Genomic DNA, 13,107 nt, shown 5'->3' on the forward strand with positions numbered 1-13,107 from the left:
GATTCGAGCCTGTTTGGGTATGTACATGGAAGGAGCAAGTCTAGTCGTAATTCTTTTTTGGAGTCGATCTGATCTAGTACCGGGGGGGAGGGTGAGTGCGGGTGCCGCGCAACAGCCTCGTGAGACCTGTCATATTTCAAATGAATATCACTGTCCCATACCGTCTGATCTTGAGCGCTGATTGGTGCGGCCGACAGTACCGAAGCTCTTTTATCAGACACTTCAGGCGGCAGACCCTCATGGCTTTTGATGTTGTTTTCTGTTTACGGCAGAGTCACGCATGTAGATCTCCGCTCCGGGTCGTGTTAAAGTGGCGATTCTGCAAATGTGACCGATCGGAAAACACACATCGTCATTTCGCACAGTCAAAACGGTCCGAAATAGGGGCGTTATGCAATTGTTGGTTTAGGTGGCCAGGACAATCGATACCGGGTTGTGGTGTGAAGGTTCGTCTACCATTGTATGTCAGCGAAAAACACCGGTCAGGAGTCGGACGAGGGGTAATGAAATCAAACGGCTGGTAACATACAAGGCATTAGGGACCAGAAATAGTAGGCAGCCGAGAAAAAAGAAAGAATGGAGAAGAGGACATAGCTGGCGAAGCCAAGCAAGGAGTTTTCCCTATACCCACATAGAGCGCGAAGGAGGCTGAAGGCATCATTGTGATCATCGAGATATTCGTAGTACAACTGGTTCTTTTCGATATCAGGAGTCCAACGGTCTGATGGCTGGCTTTGACAATGTGGTGTATCCTGATTGCTACATGGTGTCAATTGGCAATTGTATGCCGGACTTCAAGTAGGCTGGACTGACCTGTTCAGGGGTAGTTGGTTGCTCATCTCACTGGCCGTCCGCCGCGCAACCACGTAATGGCAAAGGATGGGGAATATGCAGTCAGCCTGAGATAGAGTTCAGTGCGATAGAATCCTTCCCAACCGGAGTGTGTCTGTCAGTTTCTTTATCGTTTATCAGTGAGACATAATGATTGATTTCCCCAGGAAATCTTAATGCACTGGACTAGGCTAGCTACTCGTAACTACATTATGTACTTATTCAGTTAGTTGAGCTTGTGCGGATGACTCAGCTGTCACAACATGAGCATAAAGCCTGGATAGGGCACTAAAAATGGGTCCATTTTCGCGCGCTGAAGGATGGTTCAAGGTTGCTCGGTAGTTGTCCGTCGCTTAGAGGTAAGTTATTCTCTCCTCCATAGGACTCCACATGATGATTCTCTCGTATGACTCGTACGAAACACAGCAGAAGCTCAATCGAGTTGTGGAAAGCTTCAGGACCAGTCAGCTCGGCTCGATCCTTGCTACCGAGCCATGGAACGCCTATGCCATAGTTCAAAGCCTCGCGCGCCATGAAGAGTTGAAGTGCCACATGTTGTGGGGACTGGTTACCAGAGATGATAACCGCATGTTCACAACAAATAAAAACAATGTTATGCTCATCCTCCTGATAAATGTTCACTCATTGCCACCCACAATAGGGTAAGAGTTGTCAATGAACAATAAGACGACCTTGAAGCTTGGGCCATCTTAGGCACGTATTACCAATCTGACGGCACCACAAGCAGGAAAATTAAGCGATGCTCAAGACACCACCATTCTGGGTTCATCACGTAAATGCTCAGAACGAATATTTGACTTGACCCCGGCCTTCATGGGAGGGAGTTAAGGAGGACCATCGCGGTAGAAGAGCTCGCATGCTATGAACCGCATCCTGACATTTGATGACAGCAGCGTCCCAGGCCACTCGTCAGGGAAACATGGTTAGCAGGCTACGTACTAAAGCCATAGCTGTATCTTCAGCTATCCACTTGACAGGAACGGGATTTGCTCGCTGAGAATTCGGCCCCCCCCGCTTTACCCTGGTCAAGTCTCGGCCGCCCACCGCCCCTGGGCAAACGAAGCCATTGTGATCAACACCAGGATCCCGAAGCTTGCGTTGTTTGTGGCGATAGTGGATTCTGTTGTTCAAGTATTGCTCGAGCTTGGTAAGGAAGACCGAATTGTCTCGCCGGCTCCTGGTAGTTATGATTTAGTTGTGATTTAAAGTTTGAATACGGGGAAGCCGCGGCATATCGTCCTTTCGATTTAATTTGTTCTCACTTTCGCTTGTCGATTGGGAATATGTTGATAGGGTGCTTACGAGAGTGTTCTGCATCCGTACCGGACCTCACCGACAGAAGTGCGGAGGTTCGAGCAGGAGCAGGACGAATAGCCGGCTCCAGCACCTATAGATTCAACAAATTACCACGCCATGTTGTGCTGTGGATATTATTAGCGACAAATGAAGATCCCCTGGCCGAAGGTAAGCAAGCTGACAATGCAACCTCGGAGGTTGTTTACCAATGATCTGCCTCTTGCTCGCGTTCGGAAGGATGAGGATGGGCGCACATCACTCCCCTTTCCGGTCCCCAGCGGCCGTTGAAAAAAGCATAGAGCTTTGCATTATTGGTGGAACCCGGATGTAGACCGCATTTTGAACTGACAGTTCTTATTTCTCACCACGCGAATGGCTTGAGGGTTCGCCAATGAATGGGGTGGAACAGGCCTCTAACGGGTATGCTTCTATGCATGGAAACCCGGCTGGAGTGTGCCACGCTGCCCGTTAACCAGAAGAGGACCCCCTCCACCTGTGGGGATCACAACAGCCTAAGCTGGCTAAGCATAACTGGGAAAATAGGGGTGGGCGAAAGGATTTCTAGGTGTGGGAAGGCTTGTCTAGCATGGTGCGACACTCATCGATGAACACAGAAGGGATATAGACTGTTGCACTTTGAGGGAGCTGCAGTCAATTGTTGGACCTGAGGATCGGTCAGCAAACCCAGCTGTCGATGGAAGGAACATATTTCTGAGAATTGGGAACTATGCGTAGCGTAGTGCTTAGGTCTGCGACCACGCAAGAAGGGTAGTCTATACCGTCAGCAACATTAACTTATTTGATTGTTGAGTAGGGGTAAATGTGCCGCGAAGCTCAGTGCGTCCTGTCAGGCCCTTTGATTGCTCCGGGTGTGGGGCCAATGGAAGAGCGCAGGCACTCACTAAGGAAGCCACTCCATGGTGAAACCACTACCGATTTAAGGATCCAACAATACAAGACGATGCGGAGCACGTGGTTCCCGGGGGGCGCAAACTGTGGGTTTTACTTGGTAATTACCAAAGCAGTCGGTATTGTGACCATTGTGACTCTGTATGTGTTGTGCTGTATATGTGTATCTATGATTCCATCTACAAGTGTGTATCCTCAACCCTCGAATTACCTGTGACATTATCTCAATTGACGAGTTTAGATCAATGCGAGTTATGTTAAAGTTTCGCTGGCGTCACGACAATCTTCTTGCCGGGGGGGGGGGGGGGGGGGGGGGTGTTTGTTGCAGTCAGTACGAGAGAGATACGTAGCACAGGTCTGTCATTCATGCCCCACAGCTATTGAGTCTGCATTCTCCGTCTGTGACCGACAAAAGCGAGCAGTAAAAGTCTTATCAAACCAAATGCGGTCGTGGCTGCGATAGAGTCTTGGTATCTCAACATTGTGATTGTCACCCAGAATTCTCGCGTGAATGCAAGCTACATGTCACCTTCCGGAATGTCTGTGACTCGTTCATTCCTCACGGCTATTCCCTTGCATTGTCTCGAGGAATGCGGCAGGCCTCTATACAGATTGGCAACACTATCTCACGTGCTTTGCGATTAGATCTAAGAGACCTGGCATAGCGCCCGTGGGTTCTGCATCGAGTACGAAGTAGGACAATTGTGAGTGGTCTGACCCATCCCAAGCACTCTGAATCTATATCCCAGTATCTACCGACAGCGCGAGCATAGTTCATTCAACAATGAGGTCTAAGTTGAACAATAGAAGCGGCGCCTTCTCGGGTAGAGCTAACCACACTTGTGAAAGGTCCATCATTAAAGGTCTTGCAGGGCAGTGGCATGCAATATGGATCCTCTAGGGACAATGCAGCTGCGCGGATGCTGCCGCTCATCAATTAGCATCATTATTCAGATAGACACTTCCCCATGCCAAATCCGGGGTGGATGCCCGAGATTCGCTCCTGTAGATCCCCTCTCCCTGGACCATCTCATTACGAACACTCTGCATATGATATGTCCGGGAGAGGCGCACACTCCCGCTAAGGGTTGCATGGAATGCGCAATGTTTACCTGTTCCGTCAAGTTTGCCATGCTACTTGATGCTACTCCGTACTTCAGGTAAGTTTCTAACTGTAGGTCGAGTCCGCAACCGGCCATCCTCCGCGAACAGATTGGGACGAAATTGACCTGGTCCATGCCGACGGCTGCTGACTCATAGCTTCCCCTGCCTTAGCGCCCTCCACCAGTGTATTATTCCTTGCTTGGCAGCTCTGATGAAACCGGAAACCTGCAATCCCGACCGACTCATCTGCGTGGTACTGTATCAACACAGAACAGATTACCATTCCTACCATACTTACCATACATCCGTCGTTATCATCCATGTGATTAGTAATTGGGCAACCTGGGCACTCGGGGCAATCGACTTGTAACTGCTCCGGAGGTAAACTATTGATAGGTCGCTTCGGAATCATGACAGATCATGATCTGGGTGGGATAAAGTTTGGCACTCCAAAGGTTGTTGGACCAAACTACCTACGGAGTACCTACGCTAGGTTCGTGCGCCGCCTCCTGAATCCTGATACTGTTGCCTACTTGGTCCTAGCATGGCGCTGGATCAGTTCGAGGTTCGCTCTTTCGACTGATTATTGAAAGGATCGATAGATGGATCGATAGATGAAACCGCGCCTAAGCCCATTAGCCAGCCGATGATCGAAGGCCTTTTTGTCTTTGTTCTTGATCAGTCGAGCTCCTCAATGCTGATGTATACACCGATTGTTGATTCAACAGTGTCGGGTAGGTAGGTCCAGACCTGTATGCTGTTGAATAAATTGACGATGATCTGCTCCCAGTCTGGACATGATGCTCGGTGAGCCAAAGCAGCCCTAACAGAGCATGCCTCTTATATATTTGCTGGATGGCAATCTACAGTGGGATCTCTAGCCATCGAGATCTACAGGGCTCTTGTGTTGGTTGCTGAGCTTAGAGCTAAATCACCTACGACTTCGGAAACCCAGGGTTGACCGCATGAGAACGAGACTTCGACTCCACCAATTCACTGGAGCTAGCCAGGGAGACTGGGAGACTGTCTTTGTTAGCAGCTTAGGTCGTGGTCAGCACCTTCCAAGGTTTGCTCCATGCGCTGTGAATAAGGTTCAGTATGACTCTAAGGCAATTATACGTCGATCCGTGCATGGCAGCGCGGTACTCCCGTGCCTCGTGGTGTTGTGTGCGAGTAGTAAGAGGAACTATGTTTGGATAGTGTGAAAGTCAAGCTCAAAACACGGATAGGACTACCTGAAGGTGGAAGAGAAAGGCGATATAGGGGGGACTTAGGCTGGAAAGTCATTGTCTTTGTTTGAATCATACGATGACGAAGCTGGTTCCGGTCGGTAGTTGGCATGGTTAGACCCTCATGATACTGCAGTCTACTGCAGACCCATGGCATGGGCATAGGTCATGAAACCTTCACTGGGTCTCAAGAGGAGAAGCTCGAGTCAGTCGGAGCCAGTTGAAGTACAGTACAATACTGGTAAGTGCTGGTAAGCGCTGGTAAGTGCTGGTAAAGCCGTGTATGTATGTATCAGTATGGTCACAATGCTTGTTGTATGGCATATTACATTACCTAGTACTATCTCCAATCGGCTCGAATCAGACTAAGAGCGGGCGAAGAATCAAGTGGTGGATCCAGGCCTCATCCACCGGAGCCACTCGTATTATTGCTGTGCCGGTGCCCCTCTTAAGTCTTGACATGACCGAATCAACTACCTAACCTACCGGAGACTAAGGAGTCTAGCTCTCCGCTCGCCATGTTATCTCCTCTCCACTGCTACCTACTAGGTAACTGACACTAATTGCATAAGGGCTTACTTATGGCTAAGTCCCTTAGCACCACCGCTACCACCTTCACACTCCCTCAAAACACCCTCACACTTCTTCTTCTTCTCTCTCTCTCTTTCTCTCTCTTTTCCTGTTGAGTTTCTCACCTCCCCTGGGACGAACGAAGTTGAGTATCTTACCACTCATCACTTGTCGTATTACAAGTCTTACAGGCGCCGCGTCAGGGCCATTCAGGATCCAAGAAAACCCACACCCACCGACTGGACTGACCTTGCTAGCAAAAGCACTGCGACCCACTCCGATCGGGATTACTGGAATATCTCAACGAATTGCGCGACACCTCCGTTACCTCGTCCTGTCCACCAATTACTCTTTCTATAGACCGATCTGCTGCTTTCGACAAGGATACTTCTCCTCCTTCATCCTCTGTGCTCCTTTCTGCTCCTTCTCTACAATTCCCTCCGTCTCTCCCATCAGCTGTGATATGGGAGTAATGCACATCTTCCTCCTACGCCAACTCCGATTTTGATTACCTTCGACTCTTCTCTCATTCAGCTGGAATACACCCTCTCCTTCGTTTTCATATTCAACAGGGGTATAGCGAGATAAATATATCGTCGCACCTATCTCGCACTCGAGTTTCTCAATCCCTCTTCCTGTCGCCGACATCGTTGCGCTTATCAAAGCCCCAAAGTCGCACGGAGCTGTAGCCGTCGAATCTCCCGTTCTTGCCAACCAACTCGCTTCTCCTTAAAGCTTTCTTGCCTTCGAATCCACCTGAATACTGTCGAGAAACTATCCACAGCGGACTCTCTGCGCGTGGAGATAATCGTCGTATATAGGCCGCCACACAAGACCGATACTTGGATAACTGGGAAGTGTTGAGCCAGCAGCCGCGGATAGTTCGGCGAAAATAGAATATCTCAGTGTACGTACAAATTTCCCGACGCCTCTCGCTGCTGCTGCAGGAATAAACTCGGTGGAAGCGTGTCTAATCTTACGCTGCGGATATAGCAACTCTACCCCTCCGCTTGTCAGACGTTTTCTTTGTTCCCGAGTGTAAGTGACTTCATCTTAATCCGAATTTTGAATGGCGGCACTGTTTCCCCCACTTAGAGTCAGATCTGCACCTGATACATGTTTCGAGTGTAACCCACTTGACTGGTCATTCCTCGCAGCCTGAGCGCATCCCTGATTCAATCTCAGACCTGACAGTCTTTGCGCGCATCTTTGGATGAATTTCCGGAATCACTTCATTAACACAACGGAAACAGACACTTCTTTTCACATTTGTCAGGAATCAATTATACTATCGCAAAATGGGTTGTATGAGTTCGAAGCCCGTAGATGCGGGAGATAAAGAAGCCCTCCAACGGAATGTGAGGATAGAGAAGGCGCTCAAAAATGACAAGAAAGTGATGGACAGAACGATCAAAATTCTTCTCCTTGGTAAGTATGCGATTTGGCACACGCCGATGCCTGGTTTGTTCTTCGCACTGACCAGATCTGTCCAGGTGCGGGAGAGTCCGGCAAGTCAACAATCATCAAACAGATGCGCATCATCCACTCGGGAGGATTTCCTGAAGACGAACGAATTCAGACTCGGGCGGTAATCTACTCGAACCTGATTATCGCCTTCAAAGTTCTATTGGAAATTATGCGTACAGAGAGCATTGATTATCAACTTGAAACAACTAAGGTAAGTTGACCCTCAAACCGATGAAAATTATTATCCAGGTCCACTGCTTGGATCTGACGGTCCAGAAACTAATTACTGAACTCATGGGCTTAGTCGCTGGGTGAATTTATTGACAATTTGGAGCCGGATGTGGGCTCCGATGAAGCATTCTCGGATTTGAAAGTTCGTGATGCTTTGAGGGATATTTGGGACGATTCAGGCGTTCAGAAGGCAGTGGCTCGAGGACATGAATTTGCGCTTCATGATAACCTACACTAGTGAGTGGCGAATGACGGCTTAGCCTAAGCGACTCAACTAACCTTCTTTCCAGCTTTTTCGAATCCCTTAACCGGATATTTACTCCCGGTTGGCTCCCCGACAATCAGGACATGCTACAAGCTCGGTTGCGAACGACAGGAATAACGGAAACTCTCTTCGAACTCGGTCAGATGAACTTTCGGATGATGGATGTTGGCGGACAACGATCCGAGCGCAAGAAATGGATTCACTGCTTCGAGGGTGTGCAATGCCTTTTGTTCATGGTTGCCTTATCAGGATACGATCAATGTCTTGTTGAGGATCAGAATGCCGTAAGTCATGGTCTCATTTTGTCTGATCTAGTACCATCTAACCATTTTGTGCGCACAGAACCAAATGCATGAGGCAATGATGCTATTTGAATCACTTGTGAATGGCGAGTGGTTCAAGCGCAAGCCCATCATTCTCTTCTTGAACAAGATTGATCTCTTCAAGGGGAAACTTCAAGTTTCGCCTGTCTCTAATCATTTCCCCGACTACAACGGTTCGAACACCGACTTCGATGCTGCAGCAAGATACTTCGCCGACCGCTTCCGAGGCATCAATCGGATTCCAGACCGCGAGATTTACATCCACTATACAAACGCCACCGATACCACTTTATTGAAAGCTACCATGGATTCCGTGCAAGACATGATAATCCAGAAGAATCTCCATACCTTAATACTCTAGGGTATTACTAGGCATGACTAATATCTAATGAAACATTCTTGCGGCCGTGGGATCTCCATCTCCCACGAGATATTATTGATATTACCTTAGCAGCATTACTTCCTTGTGCTGTCCGCAACTGCTCGACGCCATTCTCTTCCCTTGTCATTCTCAGGATCGTCCTTGGCTCGCTTGGATGACTTTCTTATCACCACGCTCTTCTCTACTGAAAAAAGCACGCATCTCATCTTCGATTCAGCGGCGTGAATCTCCTTTCTAATGCAGATTGATACCATATACCATATAGTTGTGTCTGTGTCTGCGTCCTTAGCAACACCTTATGATTTCGTTTGGCCTTTATTTCCAATGCTTGGCCTCTCATTGGGTTCATCGGTTCCATCTCTTTCTTCAATGTATCTACTTCATTCTCTTATTCAGTGTTACATAAAGGACAACATTTGTTTGTCGAGTTGACGGCAATCATGCACGTCTTCCAAATTTTAGATCACTCGAAGACCTACAGTTGTAGTATGTCCTATCTTGGAACGATCCAAGTTTGCGTGGCAATTATTGTAACATGCGCATTGCCAATAGGCCCATTGCGAAAGTATAAACAGCACTTTTCTACTTTTAAATCCCAAACTGCTAAGGTTTCCTTTGTGTGGTGGTGCGAACAACGCAGCTCACCTGAGCCCCCTTGGTGGGAAGCAACAACTTACATGGTTACTACCGCCAGAGATACGGAGATCACAGAGGCTGGGCATTGTAGCCATTTAGTTCAGATGGAGTGTGTCAGGTCAAAGGTGGCAGAATCTGTTCCCTAACTCGAGATCATACAAGCCTTGATATCACATGACCTGCCACAATATCCCGCAAATCTCTGCTGAGCTAAGCAGAGATCCGCATGATCGGCTCATCAACTTCAACTTCGGTTTCGCCTCTTTCGCATCCGCCAAGTTCGTTTACCCAGCTTCTGGGACCTTACGACGCTTTGGAAACCAGAAAAATGCTTTCTTCCTCGCTGCGCCGGGCGGCCTGGGCCCCCATTGCCCCTATCTCAGGCGTCACTCGCGCCTCAAGCCAAACTCTCACCACCTCCGCGAACAACCTCACCGGCTCAACGCAGCCTGTGCGTCAACGGCGCTACTCCTCCTCCTCGTCCTCGAATTCTAGCGATGGCGCAAGGAAGCTGGAGTTGGAAGTGAACTCAGGGAAGTCGACCCGTCGGAGTCGTAAGGACAATGTCCGCACGGGCTCCAACAAGCAACAGCAGACGGCATTTTCCCGACTTCCCAGCGTTCCCTCGACCCAGCACCTCCTCCCGCATGGTAAGCCAGCCAGCCAGCTCGAACAGGTTTTCCACTTTCCAAAAGACAAACTGCGACATGGGGGGAAAAGCAACGTGACAAGCTCCCGAAGCCGAACTCCAGCTGCTAACACATTTTTTCTTCTTTTCCATGCAGATGTGCAGGTCGCTTCCTTCTTCTCCATCCACCGTCCCATCTCCGTCTCCACCAGCGTGCCCCCGACTTCCACCTCCGAAGCCTTCGACGCCATTTTCACCGAGCGCAAGCCCGCCGTCGACGATGTGATCTCCACGCTCTCGTCCGCTGTCCACTCCATGGAAGGCGAGGACGACCACAACCACTACCAGGCCGTGCTGCAGGAATTGACCGACCGCAATTTCCTCCAGCAGGGCCAGCAGGGCCAGCAGGGCCAGCAACCCTCTCAAACCATGAACCTGACCCTCTCCATCGAGGAACTCACCAAGCGCCTGCGGCCCTTCCATCCTCCTCCACCCCCGGTCCCCATGAACGAGATGTCCGCCAACAACAACACCACCAGCGAGCAGCAGCAGCTCCTCCCCCCAACGACGACGACGGGTAACCATCACAACAACACGACGGAAACCTACTCCGCCGTCCTGACCATCCACGAGTCCACCCTCCCCGATGGCCGCAAGACCTACCAGGCCCACGCCGGCCCCTTCATGCCCACCAAGGATATGGGCGTCCCCGGGGCTGCGCAGGCGCCGCCGGAGATCGTCGAGGCCTACATCGATGTCGTGGACCCCTCCGCCCACCCGGAGCTCAGCTACATCGACCAGCAGGATCAGCAGATCAACGGCCCCATGCAGGCCATCAGCACAAAGAGACGTCGTCGGTTGAAGATGAAGAAGCACAAGTTCAAGAAGCTGTTGCGGAAGACGAGAACCTTGAGGCGGAAGTTGGAGAAGTCTTAAGAGGCTTGCTTTTTTCCTTCTCCAAACCCAAGACATGTGCTTTCTTTTTGTTCTTCTTTTGTGTCTCGTTGCTTTGATGAATCCGGTTTCCCTATTTCCGGTTTTTTTTCCCCTCCTCCCAACAACTTTTCGAAAGCAACGTTGACCTCTGGTTTCTCTGAATATCTTCCGTTTTTCTTGCTTGACTTGCATGCATCTTATCTCTATCTCCCTCCCCATCAACCGACCTACTAGTCATCCAATTCAACCGACACTTATAGACAATACTATGTGACATATTATCATTATTCTCAGTTCTCAGCTGGTTAGGTTCGTGTAATCCTATGTGCGTATGTGCATACCCACTCTTTCCGGACGTTTATCTATGCTCGTAAGGCGATGCGCATGCTTCATACCTGGAAGTATTTGCCAGGGCCTTGTTTCCCCCCTTCTCCCAGCTCAGATCAATTTCAGTGTCAGGATCAATTGATTCAACAAGTACCGACATGACACCCATAGAGTACAGGAAGCAAGCAGTAAGCATGTAAGCAACGCAAAAGATAAAACACAAAAAAAGAAAACCTTTAGCCATGCAATAGTAAATTCAAATATCTACCAACCAGTCAAACATCGCCCCCTTCGCCACTTCATCCCACTAATAGTAGTCTACACTGGCATATAATCTCCTTCTCCTGCTCCAAGGGACGCGAAGAAATGGAAAAGGAGGGAGATTGATATACCTATCCAATAGCCGTCCCTTTTCTCAACTCACAGACCCTGCAAGCGGATCAACTTGTTTCTCCACCACTTGTCGGTAACGTAAATCTTAGGGAATGTTTCCGACGACCAAGACACACACACACACACACATCACGTTAAAAGATCATGTTTTCTTGAGAATGGATTTCTGGACCAAATCCGCGCTTCACGGTATAAACGATTCGTAACATGGGGAACACTAGGCTTCAACGACGGGGCACCGCTCGCGCGGGTTCTTGTTCACATCTCGTCGTTGCCATCGCCGGTGCGCGCACGAGTCTCACAGAGAACGTGCGGGCGAGCGAGCATTAGGATTGTTCGCTTAGCAGACGGCGTCAATTCTCGAGCGGGAGTTCATGAGAAGGGCGACGATAAGACCGTACAGACCTGATAAGAGGATCGGTGGTTAGTGGTGCCGGAGTAGACATATTATAGATATGGTGGACGTACCCAAAACTTCAGCAAAAATGAGAATCAAAATCATTCCAACGTAGAGACGGGGCTGTTGAGCGGTTCCACGGACACCAGCGTCACCCACAATACCAATGGCAAAACTTTAAGATAAATAGTCAGCTTCTCGGCTCGAAATCGTAGCAAAGCCCAAAGAACATACCCAGCAGCCAGACCGGCCAGACCGACAGCGAGACCAGCTCCCAGCTGAATGAATCCGGTGTACAGCGGCACCTTTTGGTTCAGATCGTTGGCGATAAGGACGGACACGACCAGACCGTAGATACCGATAATACCCGCCATGACAATGGGGACGATGTCTGTTATCACACTCGTTAGTTGCTCAGTTCCAAGTATAGACTGCAGAAGCCTGGTTTCTCCTCCACAGCTGCAGCGAAAGTTGAAAAGGGTTTCCAACGTACTCTTGACGATCAGATCGGGTCTGAGGACGGCCATGCCGCAGACACCGACACCGGCCTTGGCAGTTCCATAGGCAGCTCCGAAGCAGGTGAAGACGATGGCTGAGGTGCAACCCAGCGCACCGAAGAAGGGCTAATGGGCGGCAGTTAGCTGTTTGTACGAGGGGGTCTTCGTTTCGTGCAAGGTGACGTTGCTCCATTCGTGGAGGACCCGACGGTCGCCCGTCGAGCTTCAGCACATGATCGATGAGGGGTGCGAGTCAACTCACAGCATAGACGGGGCTATAACCATACAAATTAGCACAGTCCGCAACAGAGCACTGATGGGTAGGATTGATAGCTTATCGCACAAGCTATGCGTTGGGATGTTGGGAAAAGGAGTCAACCAGGGTGATTACGTACCAAAGTTCGGTGGCCATTTTGTTGGTCTAGATGGCTGTTTGGAGTTTGACAGATGCGAAGAAGCTATAGGAACAGCCGAGAAAAGTGAAAGTAGGGTAGAAGAAGGCCGCGTCGACAGCGATGAGATGAGGCGAAGGCGTGGGAGAGCTGAGACGGAGATGGAGGCTTGGAAGGCGAACACGCTGGTTGCTTCGGAGAGGTTCACCGACCACCTGCGCTACCACGTGACCTGCGGCTTGGCGCCTTCCCGCATCATTTGCCCCAACCACT

General features: G+C 49.8%; 5 protein-coding genes across 5 annotated transcripts; 3 read left to right on the forward strand and 2 right to left on the reverse strand.

The window, feature by feature from the left end:
- Nucleotides 1-405: 405 nt before the first annotated feature.
- Nucleotides 406-1,365, reverse strand: BO72DRAFT_501483 (uncharacterized protein; the record flags this gene model as incomplete). Its single annotated transcript, XM_040948986.1, has 4 exons — nt 406-452; nt 530-759; nt 814-899; nt 1,249-1,365. The coding sequence occupies 4 exons, from the start codon at nt 1,363-1,365 to the stop codon at nt 406-408; spliced, it is 480 nt and encodes a 159-aa protein (XP_040795866.1).
- Nucleotides 1,366-7,258: 5,893 nt separating this feature from the next.
- Nucleotides 7,259-8,736, forward strand: BO72DRAFT_521992 (guanine nucleotide-binding protein subunit alpha; the record flags this gene model as incomplete). Its single annotated transcript, XM_040949762.1, has 5 exons — nt 7,259-7,388; nt 7,454-7,638; nt 7,732-7,895; nt 7,949-8,207; nt 8,266-8,736. The coding sequence occupies 5 exons, from the start codon at nt 7,259-7,261 to the stop codon at nt 8,605-8,607; spliced, it is 1,080 nt and encodes a 359-aa protein (XP_040795867.1). The 3' UTR covers nt 8,608-8,736.
- BO72DRAFT_297028 (uncharacterized protein) lies at nt 8,737-9,097 on the forward strand. Its single transcript, XM_040940415.1, has one exon. The coding sequence runs from the start codon at nt 8,866-8,868 to the stop codon at nt 9,058-9,060; it is 195 nt and encodes a 64-aa protein (XP_040795868.1). The 5' UTR covers nt 8,737-8,865; the 3' UTR covers nt 9,061-9,097.
- A 412-nt stretch (nt 9,098-9,509) lies between these two features.
- On the forward strand, nt 9,510-11,115 carry BO72DRAFT_453231 (mitochondrial 37S ribosomal protein mS38). The gene is made up of 2 exons (XM_040945930.1): nt 9,510-9,914; nt 10,050-11,115. Exons 1-2 carry the CDS (start codon nt 9,593-9,595, stop codon nt 10,826-10,828), a joined length of 1,101 nt encoding a protein of 366 aa, XP_040795869.1. The 5' UTR covers nt 9,510-9,592; the 3' UTR covers nt 10,829-11,115.
- A 773-nt stretch (nt 11,116-11,888) lies between these two features.
- Nucleotides 11,889-12,854, reverse strand: BO72DRAFT_463432 (H(+)-transporting V0 sector ATPase subunit c; the record flags this gene model as incomplete). The annotated part of the gene is made up of 6 exons (XM_040946593.1): nt 11,889-11,953; nt 12,017-12,120; nt 12,180-12,336; nt 12,439-12,568; nt 12,705-12,717; nt 12,838-12,854. 6 exons carry the CDS (start codon nt 12,852-12,854, stop codon nt 11,889-11,891), a joined length of 486 nt encoding a protein of 161 aa, XP_040795870.1.
- Between the last annotated feature and the right edge of the window lie 253 nt (nt 12,855-13,107).

This window comes from Aspergillus fijiensis (genome assembly GCF_003184825.1).
Source record: "Aspergillus fijiensis CBS 313.89 unplaced genomic scaffold BO72scaffold_87, whole genome shotgun sequence".
NCBI lineage: Eukaryota > Fungi > Ascomycota > Eurotiomycetes > Eurotiales > Aspergillaceae > Aspergillus > Aspergillus fijiensis.

Bases quoted from the DNA above. Each gene is read 5' to 3' on its own strand.
- BO72DRAFT_297028 (XM_040940415.1), top strand. From the start codon at position 8,866: ATGCAGATTGATACCATATACCATATAGTTGTGTCTGTGTCTGCGTCC.
- BO72DRAFT_453231 (XM_040945930.1), top strand. From the start codon at position 9,593: ATGCTTTCTTCCTCGCTGCGCCGGGCGGCCTGGGCCCCCATTGCCCCT. The intron at 9,915-10,049 runs GTAAGCCAGCCA...TTTTCCATGCAG, and splicing joins CCAGCACCTCCTCCCGCATG to ATGTGCAGGTCGCTTCCTTC.